Source organism: Macaca mulatta, chromosome 11 (assembly GCF_049350105.2).
Source record: "Macaca mulatta isolate MMU2019108-1 chromosome 11, T2T-MMU8v2.0, whole genome shotgun sequence".
NCBI lineage: Eukaryota > Metazoa > Chordata > Mammalia > Primates > Cercopithecidae > Macaca > Macaca mulatta.
In genome coordinates, this window is record NC_133416.1 from 59,709,035 (window position 1) to 59,726,308 (window position 17,274).

The 17,274-nt window shown below is 50.1% G+C and overlaps 1 protein-coding gene across 1 annotated transcript; it reads right to left on the bottom strand.

Annotated features, from left to right (window-relative positions):
• Positions 1-9,522: 9,522 nt before the first annotated feature.
• On the bottom strand, positions 9,523-16,608 carry KRT74 (keratin 74). Its single transcript, XM_001097399.5, has 9 exons — positions 16,072-16,608; positions 15,221-15,435; positions 14,727-14,787; positions 14,155-14,250; positions 13,466-13,630; positions 12,672-12,797; positions 11,008-11,228; positions 10,499-10,533; positions 9,523-10,008 (listed from the first exon to the last, which is right to left on the bottom strand). Exons 1-9 carry the CDS (start codon positions 16,540-16,542, stop codon positions 9,809-9,811), a joined length of 1,590 nt encoding a protein of 529 aa, XP_001097399.3. The 5' UTR covers positions 16,543-16,608; the 3' UTR covers positions 9,523-9,808.
• Positions 16,609-17,274: the final 666 nt, after the last annotated feature.

The window sequence follows — 17,274 nt, forward strand, 5'->3', positions numbered from 1 at the left end:
TTCAAGACCAGCCTGGCCAACATGGCGAAACCCCATCTCTACTAAAAATACAAAAAAAGAAATAGCCGGGCATGGTGGCTCGTGCCTGTAGTCCCAGCTACTCGGAAGGCTGAGGCAGGAGAGTGGTGTGAACCCAGGAGGTGGAGCTTGCAGTGAGCCGAGATCTAACTACTGCACTCTAGCCTGGACGACAGAGTGAGATTTCATCTTGAAAAACAATAAATAAATAAATAAATAAAAATAACAGCCACCGTCTAATAAGTGCTAGCCAAGTACAAAACTCAGTAGGAGGCACTTTACAAACATTATAGCAGATCTTTTGGAATTGACCCTTTCATCAAATATTTATTGAGCACCTACCAAGTGCTGAAGGGCCATAAAATGTTTCCTGCCCTCAAAGGACTTAGTCTCTTGGTCCCTCCAAATGCCAGCACCCCTGGGAGAAGCAGTTCATCATGCTATTAACAAGTGGTTAACACCTTAGCATGAATTAGTTAATCAGACACTGGCCATTAGGCATGAGACACCCAGTGTTTTTGATGAGGCCATTGATACAGAAGGAAGGAGAGTTGGGGACCTCCCACAGGAAGGGAGGGCCTAGGTGGGGCTCCTGAGGTGCCTGTGTTTTTCTGGAGGGAAAAACGGGGAGACTGAAGGAAACCAGGACAGGGCCACAGCTCACCAGGGGGACAAAACCCCCATTCCCCCTAGTCCTGCTTTAACTGAGACCTGGGAAGATTTAGGGGTGGGAGGAGACAGCACCCCTGCTTGGGGAGCCCTCTGGCCTGGTGAGGAGGCAGGATGTGAGCTGCCCATCTGACTCTGTCTTTCTTTCACGCCCTCCATGGGAGGGGGTCCAGCTTTCCACACGAGAATTGAATTCTGAGCAATGTTTGGGCAGGCGTGGACATCTCTGGGCCAGTTATACCCATCTGTGAAACTGTCAGGGGAATGTGTCATATCAGAGGATCAAACTCCCGAGATACCAGGAATATCTGGCTTGGACATTCAAGAACAAATTAAATGGCTTGTTACATTACATTTGTGTGGCTCTTGGTTTTATTGCCACATGTTTTGTGTGTGTAATTTGTAGTTTTCTTGTAGTTTTCTTTGTATTGTTGTTTCTGTGTCTGTGATGATGACCAATTTGACACATTTGTGTGTGAGCCCACGGCTCTAATTTGTATCTTGTTCTTTCCTTTCAGCACTCTTGGGTCTGATAAGTCTGGGGAGAAGGCCTCCAAGAGCAGGGCAAGAAAACTGAATACAATATAAGAGGGTAGTTGCTGGGCGAGTGGATACGGGAATGCATAGACATGGGGACACTAAACCCTCAAGGGCTGCCTGGAGGACGGAGTTTGGATCCCAGTCTCTTAAAGGAAGAAGGCTTGGATGGACAGGCATGGGCATGGAGGAATGAAGAAAACTGCCCTGGGTGGCAGGAAGCAGGTCATTTGTGAGAAAAAGATCCACCAGGCTGGAGCAATTATGAATAAAGGACAACTTTGGGTAGGGGACTCTAGATGCCAGGCTGTGCACATGATGGGGCGAGTGATGGGGATCCATTGAGGGCTGCTGAGCTAGGGAGGGCCTGAGCAATCCATGTTCAAGACAGCAGAATCCAGGTGCTATGTTGGCAGGGTTGGTGGGGGTGGCGAGAGGCTGGAGGCACCGAGAGAGGGGCAGGTGACTCTTTGAGCAAATAATTGTCTCCAAAATTAGAGAGAATGGGCTGAGCTATTTGGATGACATCAGCCCAGGTCCTGCCAGCCTTCCTCAGCAGATGGACCCAGGAAATGAGCATGTCATCTATGGATCCCCCAGAAGTGCCCCTCCTGGCACCCCCTCATCTTCCAGTGGTTTCAGATGGGCAGGGCATTCAGCCCGAGCCAGCCGATGGAGCACAGTGCCGGGGGCCTGGCCACAACCCACCACTCATCAGGGGACAGGACAGCTGGTCAGCATTTTTGCAGCTGCCAAGGCTGCGGGTGTACCCACCCCAGAGGAGCTAGGATATAAAGGACAGGAGGGCTGTCCTGCCAGGCACGGCTCCCCTCCCATTCTGCCATATTTCTGACAGAGAAGGGTCATCTGGGGCTGCCCCTCTCCTCTTTTCCTCCTCACTCAGCTCCATGGCTGGGAGCACCTCCTTTGAGCCATGCTCCAGCCCCACGCCAAGCCTCTGGTGAAGTGCATGGACTTGAGACTCTGAGGACCCAAGTCCCAGTCTTGTCTTGGCCACTCACGAACCATGTGACTGTGGGAAGGTCTCCTACCTTCCTAAGCCTCTGTTTTCACATCCCTAAAAATGGGGGTACCAACACCTGCTCCACCTACTCCCCAAGGTGGTTGGGAGGCACCTTGTAAATAAGAATAATGGTGACAATGATAATAATAGTAGTGGTTAACACATATACAATGTGAATGCTGTGAGGCATCCTTCTAAGCGCTTCACATATATTAATTCACATAATTCTCACAACAGCCCTATGAGGTAGGTACCATTATTGTCCTCACTTTACAGATGAAGATGCTGAGACACAGGAAGTTAAGCAGCTTACTCAAGAGAGTAGCTCAACCAGGATTTTTTTTTTCTGTCGCCTAGGCGGAAGTGCAGTGGCACGATCTCAGTTCACTGCAACCTCCACCTCCAAGGTTCAAGCGATTCTCCTGCCTCAGCCTCCCGAGTAGCTGGGATTACAGGTGTGCGCCACCACACCCGGCTAATTTGTGTACTTTAGAAGAGATGGGGTTTCACCATGTTGGTCTGGCTGGTCTCGAACTCTTGACCTCAAGTGATCCGTCCACCTTGGCCTCCCAAAGTGCTGGGATTGCAGGCATGAACCACCGAGCCCAGCCCTCAACCAGGATTTGAGCCAGGGTTCAAACCCAGGCAGGCTGGCTACAGTCTGTGCCCTTAGCCTCCACACCATCCTGGCTTTCTTGAGTGTAAATGTCTAGTGCCCCTGTGTGTCCTGTTCCCAGGTGAGCATGCCCACCTCTAACCCTCACCAGCTCTGGTCTCTGCTCTTTCCTGTCCCTCTGACACCTGAACCACAGTGTGAAAAGCTGAGCTCATCACTTTCTATCCCTAATGTGCCCTCCCACCCGATGAGTGCCCACACCCCCACTCACCCAGGTGCTCCCCACCCTCAAGAAGTCACCTACCGTCTCTTAAGGCAGTTGTTCTGCCTCTATTGCCAAGGCATGGCCCAGGCTGCCCCTCATCCTCTCCCCTCTGGAATTCTGGCAGCAGCCTCTTGGGTGGTCCTCCCACCAGCCCACCCTATAAACCCATGGTTTCCAGGATCGACATTTCACACACTCCTGTCTTCCTGTCACAACCCTCCAGCCAGCCACATCTGACCCCTCAGTCCCCTTTTCAGCCTTCTTTGCTCTTTTGGAGAAAATAGATGTGATTTCAGGACCTGGGTGAGGATGGGGTTGGGGATGCTTGTGAGGCCCTGGCATGTTTCTTACGGGCAGCTTCCTTTTCCCTGATGTCATGCTCTGGGCTATTCTCCCAGCCTCCTGCCTACCAAGGAGGACATAGCTACTCCAATAAGCCTCCCCTAAGCCCTCCCGAATTCCCCTGGTATCCACCCCTTCCCTGTCAGTGTGAGGCTGCACCTCCTGCTGCTCAGGTTCTGGGTGCATCCCTCCACCCCAAAATGGCCAAAGGCTCCAGGGCTTGATGCATGAACTGTGAGCGCTGCATGTCTTACCAGCTGACATATGTTCCAAGGCATATCAGAAGATGTGTGTGCACATCTGTATGTGAGTGGCTGGGAGCAGAACAGGTATCCAGCCATTATGAACATGGCTGTCCTCATTGTCCATGGCTGATATCTCTGACTGGTCAGTGCCTGCTTGTATCAGCCGTTAAATGTTTTGCATCTTCCATAGACATCAGCTTTGTGGACCTACAGCCTCATGTCTATGCATGTGTACATGGGTTTCTGATGACAGTGCACCTGATAATTGCTCCCATCTTCTATTAGCTGTTGCTTTCAGACCCCTGAGTCTCCATTATTCTCCATTAGTGGTTTCTAAGAGGGAACTGATTGTCCCTTTTTCATATATTTTCAATATATTCTTTTTCAATAATAGGCATGAGGGGAGGCAGCAATGCAGTGACTCCCAGCTGGTGACCAAGTGAGGGAATCAAATTCATTTATTCATTCATTTAACATCTCTGAGACCATGAAAGCAGGAGAAGTCATGACAGCTTAGACCTGAAAGAACATCCCTTCCCCAGGGCAGGAGCATGGCCAAGGTGACTTTTCAAGGTCATGGAGGATGCATTTCAATGAGACTTTCTCTCCCAATGAACACAGATTACTCAGTTAAAGCCTCCTGCTATACCAAGTTTGGAACCTATAGAGAATGTTTAGAAAAATCAGAAAATGGGAAGGTCAGAGGCAGAGGGAGAGGCATAGGAAGAAGCTGCAGGAAAGGGTGGATGAGGACCCAGGAGACAGTGCACAGACACTGATTGCCATATTCTTTTGCGTTCCGTGATCCATTTGACATTTACTAATCAGCCTCTGTGTGCCAAGCATTTGTCACATACTGGGATAGAGGAAGACACCAGCCTGCCTTTGAGAACTTCTCAGTCCAGCAGATAGATCTGCCATTGCAGATCCTTGTAGCTTTCGTTAAATCCCAGGTGGGGAGAAGATTCCAGTAGCACCTGGGTTTTGTGCTCACTTGAGCTAATGAACCAAGATAGTGAGTTTGGGAACTTAAACAAGATTTTGAGTGTCCACTTAAAATCCTAATCCAAGCCACTGTGCAGAGGCCATGACCCTGGCAAAGAAAAGAAATATTGCAGTTTGTTGGCCTCACGTGCTTCAGCTCAACAGGCATCAGCAAGGGCTATGAGAGCCACTCAAGGGCACTGAGTTGCTCTTCATGACCAAAGTCTGAGACTCAGGTGGTTAGTTAAGCAAGCACTTAATTAGCCAAGAGAGAACCAGTGGTTGCCCTCAGCTGGGTGGCGGCCAAGTGTCCAGAGACATGGTCAGCTCTTGGCCATCAAAAGTCCAGCTCCCCCAGGCTTGCCTTGGCCAGTCAAAATGAGGGTAAGTGGTGTCTGTCCCCCTGCTGGCCCTGGACAACTCTGTCTTTATGCCAGGCTGCGATTTGCCACGTGGTAGGGAAGGCTGAGAGCGAAGTCCAGGGATACGGTTTCTCTGGCTTTTTCTCTGCTGCACTCCCAAATTTAATTTAATTTTTATTGGGGTTCACATAACATAAAATTGCTCACTCAAAGTGAGCAATTCAGTGGCATTTAGTATGTTCATCATGTAGTACAACCATAACCTCTGTCTAGTTCTAAAAATTGTCATTACCCCAAAAGAAAGTCCTGTGCCCACTAGCACTCGCCCCATTTCCCCTTCCCCAACTCCTGCAACCACAAATTTGCATTCTATCTGTATGAATTTACCTATTCTAGACACTTCATGTAAATGGAAGTATATAATGTGTGGGGGTTTTTTGTTTGTTTGTTTGGCTTCTTTCCCTTAGCATAATGTTTTTGAGATTCATCCACATTGCAGCATATATCACTAAGTCATTCCTTTTTGTGGCTGAATGATATTCCGTTGAAAGTATATACCACAATTTTTTTTTTCTTTTATTGATGGACTTTTGAGCTGTTTCCACATTTGGCTATGGTGAATAGTGCTGCTGTGAACATGCATGTGCGTGTGTATGTTTGAGCACCTGGTTTTAATTTTTTTTTTAATGAGACAGGGTCTTGTTCTGCCACCCAGGCTGGAGTGCAGTGGCACAATCACGGCTTACTGCAGCCCTGAATTCCCAGGTCCAAGTGATCCTCCCAGCTCAGCCTCCCAAGTAGCTGGCACCACAGGCATGCATCACCATACCTAGCTTTTTTTTATTTAAGAGACAAGGTCTCCCTGTCTCCCTTGCCCTGGATTGCCCAAGGGCAACTTCCCTTGCCCAGGTTGATCTCAGACTCTTGGGTTCAAGCAGCCCTGCAGCCTCTGCCTCCCAAAGTGCTGGGATTACAGGGATGAGCCACTGGGCTCAGCCATGTTTTCAATTATTTTGGCTTTATATCTAGGAGTGGAATTGCTGGGTCATATGGCAAATCTGTTTAACTCTTTGAGGAATTGCCAGACTTTTCCACAGTGACTGAACCAGTTTACATTTCCAACAGCAATGTATGAATGTTCAAATTTCTCTACAATCTCATGGCATTCATTATTTTCTGTTATTTTTATTATAAATCATCCTAGTGGGTATAAACTGGTGCCTAGTTATGGTTTTGGTTTACATTTCCCTGATGACTAATTATGTTGAGCATCTTTTCCTGTGCTTCTTGGTCATTGTGTATCTTCTAAAGTAAATTTATTAAAATTACTTGCTCTTTTGTTAACTGAGTTGTTTTTTTATCGTTGAGTTGCAAGAGTACTTTATATATTCTGGATACTAGACCCTTATCAGCTCTATGATTTTCCAATATTTTCTTTCATTTGGTAGGTTGTCTTTTCACTTTCTTGATAATGTCCCTTACTGTAAAGAAGTTTTTTAACTTTGAGGAAGTCCAATTTATCTAGTTTCTCTTGTGTTGCTTGTGCTTTGGGTGTCATATCTAAGAATTCATTGCCAAATCAAGGTCACAAAGATTTCCCTCTAAATTTTTTCCACGAGTTTTATGGTTTTAGCTCTTATATTTAGGTTGTTGATTCACTTTCATTAATTTTTGTATATGGTGTAAAATAGAGATTCAACCTCATTCTCTGGTATGTGGATACCTCACGGTCTCAGCACCGTTTGTTGAAGAAACTATTATTTCCCCTATTGAATGGTCCTGGTACCTGGGTCAAAATGGCCATAACTATAAATAATTGAAATTAACAATCGCCTGCGGTCCTGCCTCCATGATTTCTCAAGCTTCAAAGGACTCTCTAACTGAGTCCAAAAGCAAGAGCACAGTCACTCCTGTGCACCTCTCAGCGTCTTCATAATCCCAGGTGGCAGAGAATCTCTCATTTCTCAGGTGGATAAGCTGCAGCCAGAGAAGCTGCTCCTACTGCCCACCTCAGCACTCTAACAGAGGACACACTGTATCACATCTGCTTAGCCCTTCATCCCTGCATCCAGAGCCACATGCACGTGCAGCCGTCACAGCCCAACAGCACCAGCTCAGGTGTGCCCGGTAGTCAGGGGCATGCTGCACAGCAGCCCTGAGAGGTGATTTCACGGAGGCTCATGTATTAATATTTCTCCAAAGGCTATTTCAGGTTGTGGGTCTCATTCCCTTTCTCACCTCAGCCCCTCTTACTGGGTCCCTCACTGGGAATGAGGTCTTTTGGGAAAGACAGAGCATCAATGCTAAGAAGGGCCTTAAGGGTATCTGGTCCAAAGGCTCTTAACCTGGGGTGCATGACCCAGGGAATTGGTGGATGGGCTGTGGGGATCTGTGAACCTCTGGACATGCAGTAGACTCTGTCCACATTTCAGGGGAAAGATCCATGGCTTTCATAAGTCCTCAAAAGGTTCATGACTTACAAGGTTAAGAACCACTGTGTATAACAGGTGACTAGTTAGTGGTAGAGCTGGAATAGAGCTTCCCATAACTCCCAGAGCACTAGTTCAGTATCCACAGTGGTGGCAGTGGTGACATCAGAGGGAGACATTTGGGCAGAAAGCCCAGCACAGTCTTGGGCTCTTGTGCTTCCCACGGTTTATTGCACCCTGGCACACACAGACGAGGACCTCCTTAACACATGAAAGGCACAGGGAGGTGAATGGAGGCCACTTCTTAGGCCAGAGGCCCCATCCTCCCAAGGCCCATCCCCATTATCCTGACACCTGTAGAGGTGAACATCTTTGGGCACACCTGTGACACAAGACCAATTTGAAAGCTGCTAAGACGCTAGACTCTGCCGGCCACAGCTGAGGGACTTGGAAATCCACGAAGCCCCACTGCAGATTAAGCATCTCTAATCCAAAAGTCTGAAATCCAAAGTACTCCAAAACTTTTGAGCACTTTATTTAAAATTTGTATAAAATTATCTTTAGTCTATGCAGAAGGTATATATGAAACATAAATGAATTTCATGTTTTTATTTGGGTTCCATTCCCAAAATATCTCATTATGCACATGCAAATATTTCAAAATCCAAAGTCAGAAATGTTTCTGGTCTCAAGCATTTTGGATAAGGTATATCCAATCTGTACTGACTTTGGAAAATCTGAGATCTCCCACCCCCTACTAAATAAACACATGAAAGCCTGTGTCCGAATTACTATGTTGCTGTGATTTAAATTATCTCTCCAGGAGCCTATGTGTCCATCTTTCTGGTTATTTAATTAAACTGTCTTCCTCCTCCAGGAAGCCCTCCTTGCTTAGCCTCTCCATTCCAATCACTTCTTAGCATTGCTGCCCTAGGCTGCCCTTCCCTGATTTACATGAGTATGTATCTGTCTCTTCCAGCAGCCTGAGACTGCCTCCAGAGCAGCCTCATCTGAGTTGGCCTGCAGCTTCCCGGCAAGAGTCCTGCACACTTGCTGGGAAGAAATGGAGGGTGGCACATCCTCACTAGAGGGTGGAACATTCGGAAAGATTGACAGACTGACAGAAGCATACCTCTGACACCACTCAAGGACAGTTTATTGAACATACAGCAGAAATTCAGAGTATTTAACTTAAGCAAAAGAGGAACTAGTTGCCGCCATTCTTAGGAATATTTACACTCTGAGCCACGACATCTGGACTAGGCAGTACCACCCAGGGACAGAAAGGCAAGCTCCACTCACTGAGCTCAGCTCATGGCACCAGAAATTGAGAGTCAGAGGCTACGCAGGACACAGCTTCAGAGAGATGGCCAAAGACAAATCACATACCCACTGTCCTGACAAAAGGCAATGTAATTACGCTGCTCTCATCAAAAAGAATGGTGACATTGACAGTCCGTTTGTTAAAGAGGCAGTGACATGCCACGGAAAGAGCATAGACCCTGGTGTCGGCCAGGTGCGACTCTGGCACGTAGATGGGTGACTGGGGCCAGTTCTGTAGCCTCTTGGGATCAGGCTCCCAGTCTGTTCCAATGATGCTGATCACATCTTCTTTGCAGAACTGGATGAGAATTGGAGGCAATGCGTCTAGGGTGCCTGGCATCTAGCGAGTGCTTGACAAATGATGGTAGCTATTGTTGATAATGAAGGAGGTGGTTGGGTGACACAGGCTGGCAGAGAATCCCCGATACACCTTCACTTGACTTTGCGGAGATGGGTGCAGCTGGTGGTCTACAGATGTACACATGGTGTCCTAAATATTGGCGTCATCCTGCAAAGTTGTTTCTGGTGGAGCAAGTAAAGGCTGTCTAACTTCTCACCACCTGGTTACAGGTCTCAAGTCACCCCACCGTGCTGGCAGGGGATGTAAAACCTCTCAGGCAATAGCTAATTTGGCCTAAGCACAGAACAAACCAGCCCCTCCCCTGTCCTCTCTTGCTCCTTCCCTCTCTCTAGGGATGATCACCGCTTCCTTAGGGCCAAGAAGGTTATAATGGCTTGTGCCTCCAAAGCCTCCTGCCAGCTGAAAGCAGCAAGGAAAATGACAAGTCGTTAGTCCACATGGGACCTAAGGAAACAGGGAAGGTGACTGTGTCAATCAGAGTTTGAGAGTAAAAGCTAAGCCATGATGTGGACAGTCGAGTGTACTACAGATGGTTTTAAAACTCAGGGGCTGGGAACTTGGGTGTGGCAGACACCTTTGGGAGTGGCAAAGTCACCTCTTCTTCCAGGTGATGAGGTGGATGAGGCCATGGGTCTAGCGGGTGGCTTTCCTTGCTGGGGTGCTGCCTGGGGTGTTCTTGCTCTGGGAGTCCTTGAGGTCTCCCCCTCGCACCTCTTTGGTCTTGGTCTGCCCGCTCTGGGTGGTGCCAGAGCTGCCTGCCACAGTGCTGGCCCCAAGGTCAGCACCCGCAGAGCTGGGGTGGTGGTAGCTGTAGCTGCTGCTGCTGATGACGGCTGAGGAGGAGGGGCCAAGAGCAGGGGAGAGGAGCAGTGTCAATCAGCAGGTAATAGCCATGGTAAAGGCTGTCCCCAAGGGCTTCTCTACAACAACACTCTATTTAATCCTCAAAATGACCCTCAGTAGTCAAGGAGCACTACAGAGATGAACTGAGAGCCTATTATGGGCCAGACTTTGTGTGAGATGAAGACCCCATAGGATAGATACAGTCCCTGCCCTCCTGGAAATTCTAGGAAAATCCATGTCCACCAACCCTTTCTCCAAATGACAACACCCTAGGGGAGAAACAGGAAGGGAAAGGGGTGGGCATGACCTCAGTCACCATTTCATAGGATGAAAAAGGAGAACATTTCCTTTGAAGCCCAAGAATCTTCCCAAGACAGTAACAGAAGCTTCTGGGTGGGGTGAGACAGTAAATGGAGGTGACAGCACTTTGTCCCAGGGTCCCTGGCTTTCCCAACCCAAGGCATCTCTCAAGATACTCACAGATGCTCACAGAGGATGGATTCTCCCCAGACATCCTGTGAGACAGAAAGTTAGAGAAAGACAAAAACTCAGTGTCGAGATTCCACTGAACCTTAATGGGCTCCTGCTTTTATACGTGCATCATTTAAACTCATCCTTATAACAACTTATGAAATTGACACTATCACCTTCATCTTACAGATGAGAAAACAAGAGGCTTGAAGATACTAGATGATTTATTGAGACCACAGCACTAGCATGGGGTAAAGCCAATAATTAGCCCCTGCTGTACAGCCAATCATTAGCCCCAGGTCTGTCTGAGCCCCTGGTTCTCTTCACAGCAGCACACGGCCACTTATGCCTCATGGCTCATGTCCGACAACCCCCTGCAGGAAGCTGCCTCTGAGTTCATGAAATCACCACATCCCTTGCCTGTATTGGCACTAACGATGCTGTTCTCCAGGTGGCCCTTCAGCCAGACAGGAGCCACCCCAAGTCCCTTCTCACACTTTCCCCTCCACCCCGGCCACCTGCACTCCTCGCCCTCCAGCAGCTTGCGGTAGGTGGCGATCTCCATGTCCAGGGCTAGTTTCAGGCTCATGAGCTCCTGGTACTCGCGCAGCATCCGTGCCAGCTCCTCCTTGGCCTGGTGCAGGGCGCCCTCCAGCTCGTCCAGCTTGGCCCGGGCGTCCTTCAGGGCATTATCTCCCCGCTGCTCAGCATCAGCAATGGCTGTCTCCAGGCTGGCACACTGAAGGGCAAAGAACAGAGAGACCATCAGAACAGAAAATTACATTTAGCTCATACCGGTTAAATAGAACAGCACCCTTATTTTGCAGACGGGGCCCTAGGTGACAAGGAGTAAAAGCTGCAAAGTCAACACCAGAACTTTGTCTCTTCTATTTTCTATTGCAGAGGAATATTCAAAGCTGTTGTCACATGAAGCTGTGGAGGCAGTTGCATTTCAAGAGGTCAGAAAGAAATGTTAATGTTTGCCTGAGACTGGAGGCCACCAGCATCTACAGATTCAAAATACTCCAGGTTCAGGAAAATCATACCCGATTCCCCAGCAAGGCCAGCCCTGAGGATGAGATGGTATGCCACGGTCCCACTGCGATCAGATTCCTGCTGCAGGACCTCTCACCAGTGGGGATCCTTCTGATCTGTTAGCATCCAGATGAGTGTTTCTGGACTCCAGCACTCCGGGGAGGGTCTGCCTGAAGGCTCCCACATCTGGCCTTCCCTTAGAGCAGGAGGGTAAGGCCCTAAATTATAGGCACAACCTCAGAAGCTGGACTCTGATGAACATCTGGGGGCACTGCGATGCCTGGTGCTAACAGAGGGGGAGGAACTATGCTCACGGAATTTGTGAATCGGCCAAACGTAGAGTCGTAGAGCTGTCCCTGTGTTCCCCTGCAGAGCATGGAGGGCGGTGGGGGTACCAGAAGGAGAACAGGCTCAGATCTTGCCGCTGGGCAATCCTGTCACTAGTGGAGCAGACCTAGTTCTCACAGAGGTCACAGGAAGGATCCTCCAGCCTCCAAAATCATCTCCCCACTGATGCAGTGTTTAACATTTGCTGCTGTCAGGTAAGACAGCCCCCCTCCCCGGCCCACTAACATGGAAGTAGTACCGTGGCACAGGGCAAGGAAACCCAGGAGGGCTTCATCGACGGCTGTGTCCCTCAATCGCCAGACCATGTCCCACTCCAAGGGCAGGAACCTGGTGTGGCCACAGAGGTGCCTGATGTATACCCCCTGCACCCCACACACATTCCGTGTCCAGTGGGAGGAGGAGACAGAGGGTCTGCCCTCAGAGGGGACACCCAAAGGGGACATGGAGCAGGTTCCCTGGACACAGAAAACGTCTGCAGAAGAGGAACCTGGGTTCTAATCCTAGCTCCATTCATTACCAGCTGGGGGCTCTGGGCAGGTCCCTTCCCCTTCCCAACTCAGTTGCTTTATCTGCAAAATGAGGAGTCAGAGAAATAGGTTTGAGGCTCCTCCCAGTTCTGGGCGGGGTGCCAGCTCTGATGGTGGAGTACCAAGGCAGGGTGGGAAAGGGGGACTGTGGGTGGCCAAGGGACCCCTAAGCCTGGCAGGGGAGATTTGCTTGTTCCCAAAGGGCAGGCCCCATTTCCTCATCCCAGAGCCTCCCGTGGAACCCGAGAGTTCTTTGTGGGGCTGCTGCCCACCTGCTTCTTCACGTTCCCAATCTCACACCGGATCCTCTGGATGAGCCGGTTCAGCTCCGCCATCTCGCTCCTGGTGTGTTTCAGGTCATCACCATGCCGACTGGCTGCCAGCTGCAGCTCCTGGATCTGGTTTCCCAGAGATAGGAAGTTGGCAATGAGACAAGGGCACTGGGGAAGGGTCCTGTAAATAAGCCACCCCTGCCACCTGGCTGTTGGTGGGATTTAACGGAGCTGAAGAGGAGTGCTGGAACAGGGTCCTGGGGGCCCAGGCAAGCAGTTTTCTCCCTGACAGCCCCAAAGCAGTTTACCCAAAGCATAGTTCCATTACTCAGAGGACTCCCGGCCTTCCATTTCCTTTTGAAAGTCTTCCGTGTGGATCAGGAAAGAGCTACAGGCTTCTCCTTCTCCCACTCGCCCCCCACCAAATTCACCCATGGCTACGCTCCTGCAAGTCTGTGATTCTCCCTCTGCCCTGTGGCAGCACACCCCCATTCCTATAACTGTATTTGTTTTACCACCTCACTTCTTTCACATGCAACAGAGAGGGACAGGTAGTTGGTGGACGGAGGAAAGAAGTGAGGGATCCTCTCTGTTGCATATATTCAATCCATACCAGTTTCATGATTTATCTTTGATAACAGGCTCTGCTGAGAATTCATTTTGTCCTTGAAGCCTTGGTTGGAACCATTCTTTCATTCAGCATGCCCACAAAAGGATTCCTCACATTCACTGTGGAGGTGACCCTTCCCAGGAAGAGAGAGGCCGCTGTGGGAGGAGACCCGTGCGGTGCCCACCTTGGTCTGGTACAGGGCCTCAGCCTCGGCCTTGCTCTTCAGGGCGATCTCCTCGTAATGCATGCGGACCTCGGCGATGATGCTGTCAAGGTCCAGGTCCCGGTTGTTGTCCATGGACAGGATGACTGAGGTCTCACTGGCATGAGTCTGGATCTGAGCGATCTCCTGTATTGAGAGAGGAAGACAGACTCAGCAACCCCCGGCTTCCCTCTTCTGCCCCATTAGTCTTCTGGGCCCATGGTCTCTGGCCCAATAGGCTGCTGGGATCCACGGCGCCAAAGTAGAGAGAAGAAGTGACCTCTGGGATGTGTCTGCAGAGCTGAGGGAGAGCAGCTCACAGCAGCAGGAACCCCTGCAAGCGGCAGGTGTCTGCGGGCACATGCAGATGGGTGAAGAATGCATTTCCCACAATTTCGCAGAATCCAAGGGTCTGTGCTTTGTAAGACCTCACTGGGTTATCTTTTCCTGCCTGTGGGCAAGGCCACTATTGTGGTCGAGATCAATTTCCTCCTGCATGTGTGGCCTCCAAGGACCAGCATCCTGCACTTCCATGGTCTCCTGGTGCAGGATTTTGACCTTTCCACCAAAACGTCTTTCATTGTGTTGATCTCAAACCTCTCCTGTTGGCATCTCCCTGGAAGAGTCGAGAAGCAGTCAGGGTGAGGGTGAGGGGACAGGAGTGTCCTTACCGCATCATACAGACACTTGAGGAACTTGATGTCTTTGTCCAGAGAGTCCACTTTGGCCTGAAGCTCCATCTTGACCGCGTAGGCTGCATCTGCATCCTTCCAAGAGGCCCCAGAGTCATTGGTGGATGCAATCCTCATCCCACAGCTGCCTTGCCCAACCCCTGCCCCAAAGCCACCTGATTTTCTACTTTCCACCTACAAAGGAAAGCTCACTCAATATCTATTTCTTCTCAGACTCCCTGAAGCTTTGGGAATAGGGAAAGGAGGATGTGGCAGCTCTGTTATGCCTGGAGAAAACAAAGCCCAGAGAGGTAGTAGGTTTCCTCAGGTCACACAGCAAGGCTGAGCTGGACCAGAGTTTCACAGTTTCCAGACCTGAATTCTCTGTCTGTCTCTGTCCATTTCCCGAGTGTGTGTCTTTCCTCTCCAACTCACTGGAGGCCAGGACTATGACTCGCTCCACCCTCACCAGGCGCCAGCCCCTTCCCCAGTCACCTGGGCTGAAGTCCTGAGCAGGGTTGTTAAGATGGGGGTGAGAGAGACCCTAATAAGGAGGCTCTTCCCTCCCTTACCTTTTTGAGCACCACAAACTCATTCTCTGCTGCTGTGCGCCGGTTAATCTCCACTTCATATCTGCCGGCAGGGAGAGAAGATAGCCTTAGCCCTCTTAGCCAAGGAACTTTCTCTTCCTGCTGGCCAGGCAAATGTTTGGGATGCAGGGTCCCTGCAGGGTCTCTGGGGTGAGCAGTAAGAAGCTAGTGACAGGAATAAGATATCCCTGAGTTGCCTCACTTGCCTCCTACTTTTTGCATGTTAGGAAAACACCCAGGTGACACCAGCAACTGAACCTTTCAGTGGGTCAAGGAACACAGGAACTCCTTCCTATCAACCAGGCAGGAAGTTATCATCGAACAGGATAGGCCCTTCCCCCCAGCCAGAGAAGGGGATGTGAGCTCCTGACCCTGGAAGGTACACACCCATCTCCTAAAAAATAATGGCACAGAGATCAAGTGAGCCCAGAGGCAAGGGGAACATGGTCTGTGACCGTCGGGTGGGGCCTGCTCACCTCTTCTTGTAGTCCTCCACCAGGTCCCTCATGCTTCTCAGCTCCGAGTCCAGCCTCACCCTGTCCCCGGACAGCGTCTCCAGGTGCTTCCGCAGGTTGCTGATGTAGCCCTCGAGGATGGGCTCCAGGTTCTTCTTGCAGTTGTTCAGGTCCAGCTGCTGCAGCAGCTCCCACTTGGTTTCTAGAACCTGGTTCTGCTGCTCTAGGAACCTTACCTGGAACCAAAATCAACAGACAACTGGAACCACAATGGGTGCAGTCATGCCCCGTGGACACACACCATTGACTCCCCAGGTTTGCCATAGATTGTTGTAGTCATTTTGCTCACGTCTTGACTCTCCACCCTTGACATTCCACACAAACTAGACCCTTTACAAGTGCTGATTTCCTAGCCTTCTGGAGAAGCCATCAGTGAGAACTCACTCAAGGAGATTCCACAGCTTTCTTCTATTGCTTGGCCCTGGTCCCAGGAGATGTCCTTCCTTATGTCTCAACTAAGGGTCTTTTCCTGTACTATGAGCCCTTCCCTCTGAACACTGCTGGATTCTATTAGCCTTTCAGGTTCGTGGAAATCAGCCGTCCTCAAGAAACCCATCACTTTTTTGTCAAGGAATGGCTGCTTTTTACCCAGCTTCCCATCCTTCTCTGCAAAATCGCCAAAGAAGCCAATATATTCATGTATTCTTTTGTCTTCCGTGGCACACAGACCTACTCTCTTTCTCTAATGATGAGGAAGCCCTTCCTGAGGCCCAGCTGCACCTTTCCAGCCACAATGCGCAGTCCATTCCTAGGCAGCAGGAAAATTGCTCAGGCCTCAGGGGGCTGCCTCATTCTCCTCCTATGATACCCACCTTGTCAATGAAGGAGGCGAACTTGTCATTCAGCGCCTTGATCTGTTCCCGCTCCTGGGCACGCACCTTCTGGATCTCAGGGTCCAGCTCCACGTTGAGGGGGGCCAAGAGGCTCTTGTTGACAGTGACCTGGTAGATGCCCCCAGGCGGGCACACGGATGAACAAGCAGGCCCCAGGGCCACACTGCCAAACATACTGCCAGCAAAGCCACTGGCCCGGCCCCCTCCATACCCAGAGCCAGGCCTGAAGCTGTAACCTCCAGACTGAATGCCGCCACCAGCCACATTGAAAGAAATACGCTGATTCCCTCCGAGGCTATAGAGGCTCCGACTGCCAAAGCCAGCTCCAGCCCCTCTGCCAGCTGCACAGTAAGAGGCCAGGCTACCCACAGCCTTCCTCGGCACCACTGCCGAATGCACACTGAAGTTGCCCTTGTCACCACTGGACTTGATGTTCAGTTGCCGACTCATGGTGGGAAAGGTGGAGTTGACAGAGCTGGAGAAAAGCAGTCGCCAAGGGGTAGAGAACACAGTGATGGGGCACCCAGAGTGCTGCCTCCTTTTATCCCTGTTGGGCCCAGGACACCGGAAAAGGGCGTCTCTCTACTATCTCTTCCCCTGCTAAAGGGCCAGGAGCCATGGGCAATTTGTAGAACAGAGATCTCCAAGTCCTTTGCAGCAACAAAGCTCTTCTGATAGCAATTGGAATATGCTGCCCTTGCAGACTGGAGTGGTCTAATTTGGAGTTTATCTGTGCTCCCTAATTAGGGACCTAAAGAGTTATCCCCTGAAGAGATCTCCTAGCTTTATTTTTCCAGTGTTACCTCCTTCTTGCTTAACTATCAGCAAGGAGCAGGGGAAATTCCTGCCTTTCCCCAGAGGAGACTCACCTGAAAAATCCCAGGTTTCTTCCCAAAAGAAACCATCTCCCTATTATAGGGTCTTGTGTGGAAGCTGGAATTTTTACGTCTGGGAAAAGAAGACATGGAAAGATGATTCTTCTTGGAAAGGTGTCCTCAAATATCTGGATCTGGGTAAGAAGCTCCAGGGTCCATCCTTGGGCCATGCTAAGGACCACAGCTGTCTAGCAATGAAGTGGACCCCAGGAAGGAAGAGGAACGACTCTGCAGCATCTGCATGACCCCTATCAAGGATATTGTCTAGGGCCTTCTGTGTTGGGCAGGGCCTGTGTGGTAGTGACCT